Genomic DNA, 16290 nt, shown 5'->3' with positions numbered 1-16290 from the left:
ACTTGTCAGGGAATAGATTTCCAGCTATCTTGAGTGTGTGATGGAGAGTGCACACCCCCATTCTCAGACGCCTCACTAGTGTACAGAGTGTGTGCACTCTAGTTTAGTTATTATGAAACTTGGACCTGCCTTGGTGGGTGCCGGTAACAGCTCTTGTTATCAGGATTCCGTTAATACCACGATGACCGTCCAAGGTATTCATAAATTACAGCAAGGTGTAATATGGAGTACAGCAGTAAACTCCAAGTGATTGACAATCCAATAATAGTCTGGTGGTACTGTTCCAGGCTGTGGTCGAGGGGGTCAGCCACCCCTCAATGGCTGTGTGTAACAGGGAGGCCTCTCCTAATGTCGTATTCATGATGTCACGACCAGCCATAGCCAAAATTCTTATTTGTAGAGGCATCAATGGCTGCCACGGGATTGGTCAGTTTCAAAGTTCAAGGGACGTACCGAGGGGAGCAGCATGCAGCCACGCTTCTGAAGTTTTCTTCAGAAGCCACATTCTTCAGTGGCTTCTGAAGAAGTGAAGACTGAAGAAGTGGCACTTCTTCAGCCACATTCTGAAGTTTTTTTTTATTTTTATTTTTACATGCAAGCATGCAAGGTAAAGACAATAAACACAATAAAATATCACAGAAAACAAAAATAAATATAGAAGCCACCGGCCAGAAGGACCGACAGCACAGGACAACAATTAGCAACAATGGAGGAACGCAGGAGAAACACACCATACATCAAGACAAATTATAAAACAATAACAATAACAAACAAGTAAATAATGTAAGCAAGTAAACAAAACTTAGGAACAATATAAAACAAAACAAACAAGCACCGGCCGGAAGGACCGACAACAAAACACATCATAATGTATAAAATGAAACATAACACAAGACAATGCACAAACAAACAAATCATAAATATAAACAAAAGGAAAAATAAAAATAAAACACAATACAACATGGTAATACATGAAGAGAATACACACTCTGCAAAACACCGGCCCCTCCACAAACAAAGGAAGAGGCGCGGGCACAGAAGACAGTAGGGCAAACAAAACGCCAGAGGGGCACACAACACTACAAATAGCAAAAAAACATAACAAAAACAGGGAATCAGCGGACATACTTGCCCGGGAACAAGACCCGTGGGAATCGCACATTGAACGCCTCCCAACGTAACCACCCCCAAGGGTCTCGTTCACCCACCGGGGATGCCACGTCATCCGGAACCCTAGCAATAAACAACCGTAAGCAGGGGACCCAAATGGTATCACTTCTGACGCGAGTAACTGCCACAATCCCCCACATCATGGAAACACCACCATGAAATTCCCCCGGCTCGTCATTCAGCAGTAACTCAGCAATCGCCGACCAGTGACCCGGCGGCATCATCGACGCCGGCAACACGTCTCCCAGGTTCCCAACACGTACCCTCACAGGAGGGGGCCAGACATAGGACACCACCACCGGGGCACCAGTGGCCACGGGCACACCACCAGACGACTGCAGGGAACCAGGGCGGCGCGCATCCTTCCGTAATGTCACAACCAGGCCACGCCCAGCACCAGCAACCACACCCCTGGGAGTGGGAGCCACCACCTCCCACGGCGGAGAGTCCCCAGGCGGAGAAGGAACGGAAGGCACCCCGAGACACGGGCACCAGCATCAGCAGGCACATGAACCTCTGCCACCACCAACCGTGGAGATAGCGACACATCCGGTTCCACACCGTCAACTCCCAAGGACCCACAGTCACCGAATTCCCCAACATCGGCCCAGGCAGACGACGAACGCCTGGAACGCTTGGGCTCCAGCCGGAGATCGTCAGAGCCGGAAGCGGACCCAGAAACACGGGTCCCACCAGCTGGACGAACCGACGCCCGACGCAGAACGGCAGCGGCCTCTACCAACACGTCTGGGGAAACCAGCCCACACACAGCAGGAGGCTCCGCAGCCACCCCAGCACCCAGCACATCCGGGGACCAGAGGCGAGAACACAGGGCCAGGCGCAGCAGCCGAAGACGAGGGAGAAGACGGCGGTGCGTCACAACGAACACCAGGAAGGCCTTAAGGAGCAGCGGAGACAGCGACAGGAGCACGTAGACCATCCGATGGCACTGCAAGACCCGGAGGAGAGTTTGCAACAACCGGAGGAACGTTCGGCAATGTATGGGGAGCCGCATCCGCTAACTAAACGCACACCTCCTCATCCCCGGATACCTTCTCCAGAGGGAGCGGCGGGAAATCCTCTTCCCGGAACAAGTTGACCGGAGCAACCGGATCCGCACTGCATCCGGCAGCCTGATGCCCCAACATGCCACACTGGAAACAAGTATGGGGTTGCCGGGTATAATACACCCGCATGTAGTACCCCAAAAGTCGGACAGAGGATGGAATGTTCGACCTCAGGCGCATCCCGAGGGTACGAATGTTCGTCTTCACTCCGACATATTTTCCAGAAGATAGCTTGTGTATCCTCACACTGACGACGGAGCCAAATCTCTGGAAGAAGCACCGGAGAAGGGACTCGGGGAATTCCATGGGGGCCCCATGGACGCTCACATACGTCACGGCACCACTCCGATCAGAAATGGCCACAAAACCAGTGCCATCCAACAACTTCAAGGTACGGCCCTCGTACCGCCGGAGAAATCCACGGTACGCCTCCTCACCCACAAACTTGATGATCACCTGGCAAGCAGTCACCAGCTCAACCCCATAGACCTCCACGACCGGGACATGTAGCACGTCACACATGACCTGCACAATGAGAGGATACCCTGCACGGTAGGTAAACTCCTACCCCACGGAGTTTACCCTCTCGACAGTGGGAAGATGGCCGCTCATCGCAAAAGTGCCACGTCAACACCAGTCAGGGACAGCAGGGAGGGTAGAGACACCCACACCCCCTGCTGGCGAAAACGGCAACCTCCCCAAACTGTCGGAGTGGTCAGACGACACGTCCTCACCCTACGGCAGCTCAGGTTCACACATTCTGAAGTAGTCGCTACAGCTGAGAGGACGTGACGATCCGGACTGACGGCCAACAGTCCCGATATCGGTCTTATGCGACATTACTGCTGCTGTTACCACACTTGGAGGTGTGTTGCATCTGCTGGGCGAACTCCCGTGGTGGCACAAACTCTCTCGCGGCTTATTACATCCTTGCTATCACTTTGCAAAAGGCGCGGACCGGATTCTGACCGCTATTGACCCACCACCAATTGTGTCCGAGTGTATACCAATGTTCAGTTAGTTCGTTGTTCTTCTTCTTCTTACCCAAGCAAGAGGGTCCGGGACATGTTCTCACGAGTTGTTACCAGCCATAAGTGGTGGGATTAATTCCTGCTGCACTGGTAATTGATTACCTGTCGAGTATCACTCAGGGCATTAACGTAATGTAAAGTTGTTTCCGTGTATTAGTCATTAAGTTTTGTTGAATAAATTGTCGTTAATGCATAAAAGTGTCTTTACGTCATACCTACAAAGAGTACTGCCCCCCTATGACTGACCTGCTACAAGCCACAACGTTATTTTTTTTATTTTGACTGGAGTCGGATCTTGGGATCGAACCTAATCGTAGCCCAAACACTAAAATTTGGTGTGAGAACCTATTGGCTACCCCTCAAGCAATTGAGCAGCTAATGACCTAGTGATTGGAGGATCAGGTAAGTGGACTCTGGTGTTTGTTCTTGCCTATATCTCATTGCGTATACTCTCACATCTGGCACCCACTCGAGGGGCCAGGAACTTAACCTTAACAGAGATATAAACTCTCACAATACTCATATGTGCAAAAATATAAAATACTAAGTAATAAAGATTAATTCCTTATTTAACCTCACATGGACCAATATAGCGGAAAACAGTACATTGAGAAACCTGAATTACTATTTTAATATGGATAATATTGGTAGAAGTAATACCAGTATTGTGCAATCCTTTCTGATTGAGCATCACTAGTGAACTAGTTCAATTACTGCCAAAAAAATAAGAAAATCTTACAGTTAATATTTCAGGGGTGTTGCCAAAGTTCAGCCTTTTAATCATTTACTGACCTTATATTATTTGTATTTATTATTAAATGTTTAAGTATTTTATTACGGTGTTTCATGTCATCCACTCCTCACTTGCTGACAACTTGCTTAAGGTAACGAGATGAATATAATATATATGAGATGAATATAATATATATGAGATGAATATAATATATATGAGATGAATATAATATATATGAGATGAACATAATATATATGAGATGAACATAATATATATGAGATGAATATATATCAAATCATTGTGTAGAGACAAATAACCACAGAGAAAGAAGAAATTCATTTTATTCTGAGAGATTCTGCAGGAGAGGCGGCCAGCCAGAGTACCGTGTCCGTGGCCTAGTCCCCCGCCACGTTGGCTCGGTGGGTAAAGGAGAACCAACCAAATTGGTGACCTTGATAATAGAGTACCTTTGTCGCAGCCAGGTGTGAGCCCTGTATGTATGTGCCCCGTATGTATGGTATGTATGTGCACCGTATGTATGGTATGTATGTGCACCGTATGTATGGTATGTATGTGCACCGAGCGCAGCGCTGTGAGAGAAGGAGCTGCAGGGAGGAAATTCCTGGCCTTTATTCCACTGGTCACGGGGAGAGACACTTGGACGGTGACTGTGTAGGGCTGGGACACCCTGGGTGACACTGACCCCTTGAGGTGGCAAGTGTGTCTACAGTAGTAGTGGGAGTACTGTGGACTGTCCATACAGTAGTGGTGGGAGTACTGGGGACCGGCCGCAAGTTACCGTGTGTTCGTCGTCAAGACAGGGCAGCTTAGCATTATAAATAGTCGGCGGGAGACAAGAGTGAGTCAGCAAGCCAGGCATGAATGAGAGAGGCGGCGCTGCCACTACCGTGCGCGCCCGCACACGCCCCCTCACAGTCCACAGTTGGAGTCCAAGGTAGATCATAAGTACCCCTGCACCCTGTTCCTAGAGTCGCAAGTTCAAGCCCCACCAAGAAAGGTATCAACTGAAAAAGGCAAACATAGTTTCAGTCTATAACAAATTAAATTGAAAGGAAAACCACTAAACTATTATTTTCTACAGAGGGTACAGGAACAGACTCCTGCTGACTCCTGTGAGGTGGCCGAGAGCTTTCCCTTCCCTTAGCTCATGGTAAGCCTTACCCGCTAGCTTCCTCTGGGTCACGACCCACCAATCGTTTAACCACCAGGTACCCAATTAATGCTGGGAGAACAGACATGGACAGTTAAGGATTGGCGCCTAGTCAACCCTCCCCGGCCAGGAAGCGAACCCAGGCCAAATGGCTTTCGAGTAGAAGGGCGAGTGAGTTACCACTGTGCCACCAAGACAACCTGCATCATTGACAAGCAGAGTAGCAGGCACTAGTAAAAATTAACGTCAAATGGACACAATACCTGGAACGAAATAACATAACGGATAGACAGGTTGATTTTCGGACAAGAAACTTGTGCAATAAATCTACTTAATTTCTTCCACAGACAAAAATATTGCAAGAAATTAAAAGATTGGCCGAGTGCGTATCCCTAGACGTACGCGTGCGTGCGTGCGTGTGCGTGTGCGCGCGCGCGTATGTGTGTGTGTGTGTGTGTGTGTGTGTGTGTGTGTGTGTGTGTGTGTGTGTGTGTGTGTGTGTGTGTGTGTGTGTGTGTGTGTGTGTGTGTGTGTGTGTGTGTGTGTGCTCACCTAGTTGTACTCACCTAGTTGTGTTTGCGGGGGTTGAGCTCTGGCTCTTTGGTCCCGCCTCTCAACCGTCAATCAACAGGTGTACAGATTCCTGAGCCTATCGGGCTCTGTCATATCTACACTTGAAACTGTGTATGGAGTCAGCCTCCACCACATCACCCCCTAATGCATTCCATTTGTCAACCACTCTGACACTAAAAAAGTTCTTTCTAATATCTCTGTGGCTCATTTGGGCACTCAGTTTCCACCTGTGTCCCCTTGTGCGTGTTCCCCTTGTGTTAAATAGACTGTCTTTATCTACCCCATCAATCCCCTTCAGAATCTTGAATGTGGTGATCATGTCCCCCCTAACTCTTCTGTCTTCCAGCGAAGTGAGGTTTAATTCCCGTAGTCTCTCCTCGTAGCTCATACCTCTCAGCTTGGGTACTAGTCTGGTGGCAAACCTTTGAACCTTTTCCAGTTTAGTCTTATCCTTGACTAGATATGGACTCCATGCTGGGGCTGCATACTCCAGGATTGGCCTGACATATGTGGTATACAAAATTCTGAATGATTCTTTACACAAGTTTCTGAATGCCGTTCGTATGTTGGCCAGCCTGGCATATGCCGCTGATGTTATCCGCTTGATATGTGCTGCAGGAGACAGGTCTGGCGTGATATCAACCCCCAAGTCTTTTTCCTTCTCTGACTCCTGAAGAATTTCCTCTCCCAGATGATACCTTGTATCTGGCCTCCTGCTCCCTACACCTATCTTCATTACATTACATTTGGTTGGGTTAAACTCTAACAACCATTTGTTCGACCATTCCTTCAGCTTGTCTAGGTCTTCTTGAAGCCTCAAACAGTCCTCTTCTGTTTTAATCCTTCTCATAATTTTAGCATCGTCCGCAAACATTGAGAGAAATGAATCGATACCCTCCGGGAGATCATTTACATATATCAGAAACAAGATAGGACCGAGTACAGAGTGTGTGTGTGTGTGTGTGTGTTCACCTAGTTATATTTGCGGGGGTTGAGCTCTGCTCTTTCGGCCCGCCTCTCAACTGCCAATCAATCAACTGTTACTAATAATTTTTTTATTTACTTATTTATTTATTTTTCGACACACACACACACACACACACACACACACACACACACACACACACACACACACACACACACACACACACACACACACACACACAAACACACACGGGGCTGGGTGACCGAGTGGACCCAGGGACCGGGGTTCGATCCCCGCACCCGGCGGAGACAAATGGGCAGAGTTTTCTTAACCCTGATGCACCTGTTACCAAGCAGTAAATAGGTACCTGGGAATTAGACAGCAGCTATAGGCTGCTTCCCGGGGATGTATGTGCGTGGAGGAAGAAATAAATAAATTAATTAGTAGTTAGTAACAGTTGATAGGCGGGCCGAAAGAGCACAGCTCAACCCCCGCAAGCACAACTAGGTGAGTACACACACTTGTAGCCTGTACTTCCCTACCTTCAGAGTGTGGAAACTCTTAGTATGAACCTGCCTTATCCTAGACTTACCAATCCTAACCTAGTCTGGTGCATCGAGTCAGGTTCATGTGGTTGATGGAGGGGTGTGGTGGAGGGAGGGATTAGGGAGGCGGTTCTCACCTCCCTACACCACAGTTCACACTGAGGAAGCCCAGACTATTCTTAACCCACCACCACCCTCGCCTGGCTGTAATCCCCCCACCACTACCACCACCCCCTCGGCCACTGGGAAATGGTGTGAGAAATGTTAAATAGATCCTCCCTACAAGGTTGTTGGCCCGTGAGCTACTCCCTACAAGGTTGTTGGCCCGTGAGCTACTTCCTTCCTGGGGCGGAGCGCTCGTAACCCCCCCCCCCCCCCCGCCCACCTTCCACCTTTCCTGACGAAACGTATTCAATAAATCACTGAACTATATGTTTAATAGATTTGTTCTCCGTGGACAGGGTTAGAGAAGAAAATGTATATATGCTGGTTACTTTTCTAATGTGTAGCCACGTAATTTCTTAATTTTCCCCCGAGGGACGAGTTTATTAGACAGCGCAACTTATCCTGTGAGTGGACACACCGCCATAGCAGCATGTACAACACTCCCCAATAGGAAGAAAACCCACTGGGTTGTTCATCCAGTCACTTGTACCCAGACACAGCTGGGACTTGCTTAACTGTCTCAAGTGAACAGCTCCTCAAACAAGAAGATTAACATTTGTCAACCCTTAAAATCTTTTGTTATCTTGCTGGTGCAAAATGGGGAAATCTTTCAGTAACAGTATCAATATTTGACAAATAAGTGTTTTCCTAACTCAAACAATGTGGGGTTTATTATTCTACATATATTTCTAATGACTCACGTGTTCACATTCTCTCAGGTAGTGGTCAAGGCGGTGTCCGTCACTCTCACCACAGATTCTGCAACTTCGCTGCTCAACTGTTGTTTCCATTCCGAATCTCCATGGATATTTGTATTCAAGACGGATTCTCGCTATTACTGATTCTCTCCCTCGTCCTCCTCCTCTTCGTCCATAATGATTGGGATTGCCAGCTGCAACCATATTGTACCATCGTACAGATTCACTGGTTTGTTGTTCTCTTCTGTCCTCAGTTACCTTGTCTCGGTGATGTTGCCTGATAATACCTCTAATTTGTACAAGTCTTGGGTATGAAGTAAGTAATTATCAAAAGAAGGCACCAAACCAGGAAGGCAATCTTGAGTATGAAGAATTCAATATGGTCTCCTTCAGCAGCCAGCACATCTGCTCGTTCATTCCCACAGATTCCAACATGGGAGGGGATTAACAAATTTGATTACTTCCCCAACTGATTAGTTCTCTTGCAGGTCTCGGCGACTATCTGAAGATTTTCTGGCTGATTTTTTACTAAGGCTTTGAAGAGCTGCATTTGAATAAGTGCAGATTATTGCACCGTTAGTGTTTCGTTTAAGGAATCTCAATGTCATAACAATAGAAGTTAGCTCTGCGTGCGGTGAAGAGGCATAGTTCTCAATACGTGTTTTATTTCCACGTTGAAAGCCATTATATCTAATTACAGTGTATGCTGCACCAGCCCTGCCACTGATAGGATTAGATGACCCGTCAGTAGAGATTTGATCCAATTCATTTCCGGCTACTTTATACATTTCCTCAAGATACTTGTGCCTCATTTCTTGTGGTGTCATGACTTTTTTGTTGCCATTTCATTTATGATAATCCTGCATGAGCCATCATCCCAGACAGGTAACCTCTCTCCTGGCAGCAGCTTACGGGCTTGCTCGTGAGGTCTTCAAGGTAGCACACTGATCTGTGATGCCCTTTTTTGCTTCTCATGTTTCTCCTTCTCCCTCCTTCCTCTCCCTCCCCCACTCAGACTTTACTCCTTCCCTCCACACTATTCCACCCCCCCCTTCTCCCAAGATGAAATACAGACCAGAAAACTTCCACGATAGAAAATATCCCAAAAACATATAAAAACATGTACAAAACATGTGGATGTGGGTGAACGCTACACACGCCCATATGTGTTGAAATACATCAAACACTTCACAAAAACCACGAAACAGCTCACAAACACACTTAGCTCCTTGACAAGAGAGAGTACTTAGCCACCAAACAAACACACACACACGAATCGACCAAACTGACAGGGATTTCTGAAACCAGCCACTTCACGAACAAGAGGACACAGATTCAAGCTAAGGAAACAAAGGTGCCCCAAAAATTGAAAATTTTCATTTGCAGAGTAATAGAGAGCTGGAACAAGTTAAATGAGAAGGTGGCAGAGGCCAAAACTGTCAGTCGTTTCAAACCGTTGTACGACAAAGAGTGCTGGGAAGACAGAACACCACGAGTATAGCTCTCATCCTGTAACTACATTTAGGTAATTACACTTAGGAAATTACACACACATTACAATTAGGAAATTACACACACACACACACTCCCTAACTCCCACCCACTCCCTGACACTGACATCTCTGGAATAGGGTGTTCGAGAAGAGCCTGAAGGTTTGGTACACAAACGCCGAAGGAGTTACGAGCAAAGCAAAGGAAATAAAGGAAGTAGTTAGTGAATATGATCTTGATTTGATTGCAGTAGTGAAAACGAAAATAACTGACATGATCTCTGATGCAATATTCCCAGGGGGGGGGGATTCCAAGTCATAAGTAAAGAAATACAACAAAGGCAAGGAGAGGTTGCACTACTAGTAAAAGAGGAGTGGAAGTTCGAAGAACGAGAATCAGAGTGAAAACTCATACACAGACTCCATCACTGGGGCACTGATAGCAGATGGGAGAAGAATTGTGGTCCTGGTAACTTACAACACCCCCCCTCCCCCACCCAAGCAAACAACAGACCCAGGAAGGAGTATGATATCAACAACGCATGCATAGATACATTGCGGAGAGCAGCAACAGTGGCACACAGAATGAGAGTTAAACTTCTAGTCATGTGGGACCAAAGTCATGGAGAGACTGACTGGGAATCCAGAAATCCTCATGGTGGGAAGGACACCTCGGAAGCCAAATTTGTGGAAGTTGTAGAAAGAAGCGTCTTAACACAATACGTAAAGGATGAAACAAGAGTAAGGGGGGGGGGAGGAGATACACCAAGTCTACTGGACTTTATCTTCACCCAGAATGAGGAAGACATGGAGAACTTAAGAGCATGAAATACCATTAGGAGCAAGTGATCATTGTGTCCTGGTATGATCGACATTCATATCAGTGCCCATAAGATAAGGAATCAGGGCAGCAAGAACAGACTATAAAAATGAAGACCACATGAAAGTAAGAGAGTATCTGGGAAGTGTGCAGGAAGAGGCACTTAACTACAAACAAGTGCCACTCAAGTATCCCTTGAAAAGCACTTAAAAGAATCATATAAGACAGATTGCACACCTAAAAAGAATTGGGTTTGTAAGTAAACAACACCATGGCTTTAGCGAAGGTAACTCATGCCTGACGAACCTCCTGGAGTTTTATGATAAGTTAACAAAAATAAGGCAAGACTGTGAAGGATGGGCGGATTGCATATTTCTGGATTGCCAAAAAGCCTTTGATACAGTACCACACAGAAGGTTACTATACAAACTTGAGACAGCCGGAAGTAGACGGAAACGCATTATTATGGGTAAGGAATTACCCAACAGACAGGTGTCAGTGGGACAGTGAGGGGGGGGGGCGAGGAATCTGACTGGCGTAGAGTAACAAGCGAGGTGCCTCAAGTCTAAAGTGTTTCCTTTACACACTTTATACTTTAAACTGTGTGTTTAATGTGTCGAGCCCATTTGTATGAACACTGTATGTTTCCAAGTTTAAGTAATAAAAATATTCTGCAATATTTTTTATTAAATTACTTCAATTAGTTGTGGTGTGTGGCCCTCATGACAACACAAATATGGCCCTTAGGGGGGGGGGGCTCAGTTTGACATGCCTGGTTTAAGTAATTATCAAAAGAAGCCTAGGAGACTATGTAGCAATGAATGGTCTGAAGACTTGGATATAAATAAATATACTATTGAAACTATAATATGGAACACGTAACAACGGACTCGAGAAAACATTAGATAATAATAGGAATTTAAAGAAGTATTGGGTGAGCAGCGTGGAACCTGTCAAGGAACAGCCGGCCTCCTAAGGTTTCCCAACGTCAAGAAACTGTCGTACTCAAGTGCCCTTATCCTAACCCACCAGAGGACCCAAAACAGAAAACGGGACAGCATGTCAATTTCGCGAGCCGCTACCATGGTCTAGATTCTTGGCCTTAGGGAGAGTATAGGTCAACATGAGAGGCTGTGTTAGGAGGACGGGTTGTGTGAAGAGTCCCTGAAGCACTGTAGTTAGCTCCATAACTGGAGACATACGTGGATGAAACCTGCCTAGTGTGCACCACACCCGCATGACATGGGTCACCATGTCTGCTGGTCGCCCGACAACGGGTCACCATGTCTGCTGGTGGCCTGACAACGGGTCACCATGTCTGCTGGTCGCCCGACAACGGGTCACCATGTCTGCTGGTGGCCTGACAACGGGTCACCATGTCTGCTGGTCGCCCGACAACGGGTCACCATGTCTGCTGGTCGCCCGACAACGGGTCACCATGTCTGCTGGTCGCCCGACAACGGGTCACCAAGTAAAACTGTTGTATAAATTATAATCTATACTGTTGCAAACGTTGCAGACTCTTGTAGCATAATTATAATCCATCACACTCGACCTATAATCATCACTTTACACAACATGGCTACAAGCAACTTTACACAACATGGCTACAAGCAACTTTACACAACATGGCTACAAGCAACTTTACACAACATGGCTACAAGCAACTTTACACAACATGGCTACAAGCAACTTTACACAACATGGCTACAAGCAACTTTACACAACATGGCTACAAGCAACTTTACACAACATGGCTACAAGCAACTTTACACAACATGGCTACAAGCAACTTTACACAACATGGCTACAAGCAACTTTACACAACATGGCTACAAGCAACTTTACACAACATGGCTACAAGCAACTTTACACAACATGGCTACAAGCAACTTTACACAACAAATATGGCTACAAGTTTCCCCTAGCAATAAACATCTTGTCTGGAGTGGAAATATACGTCCAACACATTACCTGCATATGGGAGTGTACAGTAAACTCAGGTTCAGGGTTTACTTCCCACGATAACAATATGTTCATACAAGTGTTGGTTGTACTGATGTGTCTTATTATTCAGACCCGATGTTCCTAAGATATCACCCGCCAACACTGATGTGTCTTATTATTCAGACCCGATGTTCCTAAGATATCACCCGCCAACACTGATGTGTCTTATTATTCAGACCCGATGTTCCTAAGATATCACCCGCCAACACTGATGTGTCTTATTATTCAGACCCGATGTTCCTAAGATATCACCCGCCAACACTGATGTGTCTTATTATTCAGACCCGATGTTCCTAAGATATCACCCGCCAACACTGATGTGTCTTATTATTCAGACCCGATGTTCCTAAGATATCACCCGCCAACAGGGACGGGTCGGGGGGGGGGGGAGATGTTACAAAAAAAAAAAATAGCAGACGTCTTCTCCACCGGTGTTTTTATTATGCTGGTATGATCTGAACAGCAGTTATTTGTCACCGAATTAGTATGACAAGATGGCAGGGCCAAGTTCCAGTTGCCCGAAGTGGAAGGTGCCGGTAATATTGAATTTGACCATTTTGTAAACAAAGTGAAGGCTCGCTGATTAAATAAGAAGTGTAGGAGAGCTGGCGAGGCAGCGAGAGAAGCATAACAGCATAAAACACGACACTGTGGGAGAGTGTTAGAGGGGGCAGGTGGGTGTTATCACCAGTGGCTGGTCGTCTACTTACTGCTGTCGTAGTTCTGACGATAGATGTTGAGTTCTTCTTCAGTCATCACCTCCGTGAGGATGCTGGATGACGAGGACGAGGATTGGGGACGTGTGAACGGGTCCTGGAGTGTGGTGGGCTGAGGGCTAGGGGTAGGTTGGGGGGACGTGGGGTGGTGGGCACTGGTGGCGGTGGCTGGGGTAGGCGCAGGGGGTAACAAAAGCGCACGTTCCCATCTCAAAGCTTCTATCACTCTTTTCCATCCCGACACTTTGGTTTTGGGCACGGGCTGAATATCGGCAGTCAGCAAGTCCGTGCCCACTGACTTACTCCGTGAGCGGACCATGGTAGGGGCAAACCGTTGCTTACCTTTGTGTGTCGGACGGTGGGAGAGCAGCAGCAAGCTCTCCTCAGACCCGTGACGGGACATTTCTCCTCCGCCGCCGTCTCCGTCGTCGTCCAGATGTAAATCCGAGTCCGACAGACGGATTGGACCTAATCCCAGTCCTGATCGGCGAGCTTCTAGCGTTTCCTGAAGATGGCGATGCATTTCTTGAAGGGTCTGTAGCTCTTCGAGGTAGTGAACGCGTCGTTGAAGGCGAGTATTTTGTTCTCGAAGTTCACCAAGTTGTTCCATCATGCGACACAGATTATCGAGATGATCGAGGCCAACTTTGGTGTTCACAACGCCGCCCACAGTGGCGGGCGGCCGTGACGGACTCCGATGTTCTGACCGTGATTGTGGAGCCCCTTCCTGTGGTAGCTGTCCTGGACTTACTTTCTGTGAAGGGCCCTCTTTTTGTACTTGAGCAAGTCGGCCTGGGCTCTCTTTCTGTGCGTGGACTGGCCGGCCGGGACCCTCCTTCTGTACCTGAGGAAGTGACAGCATGAAGTCCAAAAAATCTCGCTCCGTCTGTAAGGCGGCGGATATTGCCTCGCCCTCCACCGGCATCTCAATCATGTTGAAGTCAAAGGTGGCGAGGCGGGAGTCCGGATCCGGACTGGGCGACACACTTGGACACGAGTCAGAGTCTTGGTAATTCCCGCGACCCGAAGGCCGCAGCAGTGGCGATCCTCGAGGACTGGCGGATATTATCGAATCCTCTGACATCTTCCTGTTGTCGTCGTTATCATCAGTGATACTCAGCCCGCCATCAGCGCCCCCAGAGTGCAGCAACTCTTGTGAATCTTGCAAATCTTGCAACTCCTCCTCCTCCTCCTCGTCCTCCTCTTGCTGAGCATCCTGCTCCTGAGGGAGAGGCTCAGGCGTAAGGTCCCGGGTGGGCGTCCCGGGTGGTGGTCCATCCTGCGGGACTTGTTCACTCATCACATGTACCACACGTTCACACCGCCAGACCCGCTGGCACTGTGAGGTATTGGGCACTCCTGGCTGCTGCTACTGCCTCGGTGTGGCGCCCCCTGGCCGGCTTTGTGAGCTCTTCCGCCCCCAGTACCCTCACACCCTCACTAGCCCCCACCACCACTCTGCACCCTCACCGCTCCACTAAATATACGATGAGTGTGGCCGGCAGACGCAGCACCTGCCGAGAGTGACGACATCAAGTTTACACAAGAGACACCACATGCAATACTAACATATACCGCAGATGACGGTCGGCGTCAGCACGGAGACCCCCCGAGGTGGACCCCTGCAGTGTGGTGGAGCATGATGCTGGCCTCACGGATGCTGCTCGCCTCACACCCACCTCATCTCCAGTCAACACCACCTGCTACCAGACAATACATTATGAGAATGAGGTGATATAGAACATTCATTAGCACCTGTGGGATTACCTGTACAGTCCCAGCCAGAGACCATTCAAAACATCCAAGAACCCCATCCCTCCCTCCCTCCCTCTCTCATCATCACTACTACAAATAATATACATTATAACAAATATATATACAATTTTTTGTGAATAATGAGATTGTTATCAATATCAAATAAATGTTTATACCATTATGATAATTATCATAGCTTCAACAAACTGTTGGGAGGCATTAATTAAGACACTGACCTGGTACAATCATTCCGACAAACACTCAGGAAGAGATTTCCGATCTAACAACATATTTAGAGTAAATGTTTCCCACAAGGTCTTCAGAGTTCCTGGCGTGACGTCACTGATGAGGCGCCAATCTGATACCGGCGGGAGTCGGTACCTCCACCCACCTCCATGCGTGCACTGGGGCCTCCACCCCCCCTCCATGTGTGTAATGGGGCCTCCACCCACCTCCATGCGTGCACTGGGGCCTCCACCCACCTCCATGCGTGCACTGGGGCCTCCACCCCCCCCTCCATGTGTGTAATGGGGCCTCCACCCACCTCCATGCGTGCACTGGGGCCTCCACCTCCCCTCCATGTGTGTAATGGGGCCTCCACCCACCTCCATGCGTGCACTGGGGCCTCCACCCCCCCCTCCATGTGTGTAATGGGGCCTCCACCCACCTCCATGCGTGCACTGGGGCCTCCACCCCCCCTCCATGTGTGTAATGGGGCCTCCACCCACCTCCATGCGTGCACTGGGGCCTCCACCCCCCCCTCCATGTGTGTAATGGGGCCTCCACCCACCTCCATGCGTGCACTGGGGCCTCCACCCCCCCCCTCCATGTGTGTAATGGGGCCTCCACCCACCTCCATGCGTGCACTGGGGCCTCCACCCCCCCTCCATGTGTGTAATGGGGCCTCCACCCACCTCCATGCGTGCACTGGGGCCTCCACCCCCTCCATGCGTGCACTGGGGCCTCCACCCCCCCCCTCCATGCGTGCACTGGGGCCTCCACCCCCTCCATGCGTGCACTGGGGCCTCCACCCCCCTCCATGCGTGCACTGGGGCCTCCACCCCCCTCCATGCGTGCACTGGGGCCTCCACCCCCCTCCATGCGTGCACTGGGGCCTCCACCCCCCCTCCATGCGTGCACTGGGGCCTCCACCCCCCTCCATGCGTGCACTGGGGCCTCCACCCCCCCTCCATGCGTGCACTGGGGCCTCCACCCCCCTCCATGCGTGCACTGGGGCCTCCGCCCCCCCCTCCATGCGTATACTGGGGCCTCCACCCCCCTCCATGCGTGCACTGGGGCCTCCGCCCCCCTCCATGCGTGTAATGGGGCCTCCACCCCCTCTCCATGCGTGCACTGGGGCCTCCACCCCCCCTCCATGCGTGCACTGGGGCCTCCACCCCCCCCTCCATGTGTGTAATTTGGCC

General features: G+C 49.0%; 1 protein-coding gene across 4 annotated transcripts in view; it reads right to left on the bottom strand.

Annotated features, from left to right (window-relative positions):
* The window catches only part of LOC123757090 (microtubule-associated protein futsch), a 199481-nt gene extending 184890 nt beyond the window's left edge, over nucleotides 1-14591 (bottom strand). For 3 of the 4 annotated variants that reach the window (XM_069329441.1, XM_069329442.1, XM_069329443.1), the window contains exon 1: nucleotides 13106-14591. In XM_069329441.1, the coding sequence (XP_069185542.1) occupies nucleotides 13106-14411 (1306 nt within the window). In that variant the 5' untranslated portion in view covers nucleotides 14412-14591. The remainder of the gene's footprint in view (nucleotides 1-13105) is intronic. The other variant, XM_069329444.1, reaches the window with a different exon arrangement.
* Between the last annotated feature and the right edge of the window lie 1699 nt (nucleotides 14592-16290).

Source organism: Procambarus clarkii, chromosome 22 (genome assembly GCF_040958095.1).
Source record: "Procambarus clarkii isolate CNS0578487 chromosome 22, FALCON_Pclarkii_2.0, whole genome shotgun sequence".
Classification (NCBI taxonomy): Eukaryota; Metazoa; Arthropoda; class Malacostraca; order Decapoda; family Cambaridae; genus Procambarus; species Procambarus clarkii.
The sequence above is the reverse complement of the archived record's forward strand: the minus strand, read 5'-3'. Positions and strand labels throughout refer to the sequence as shown.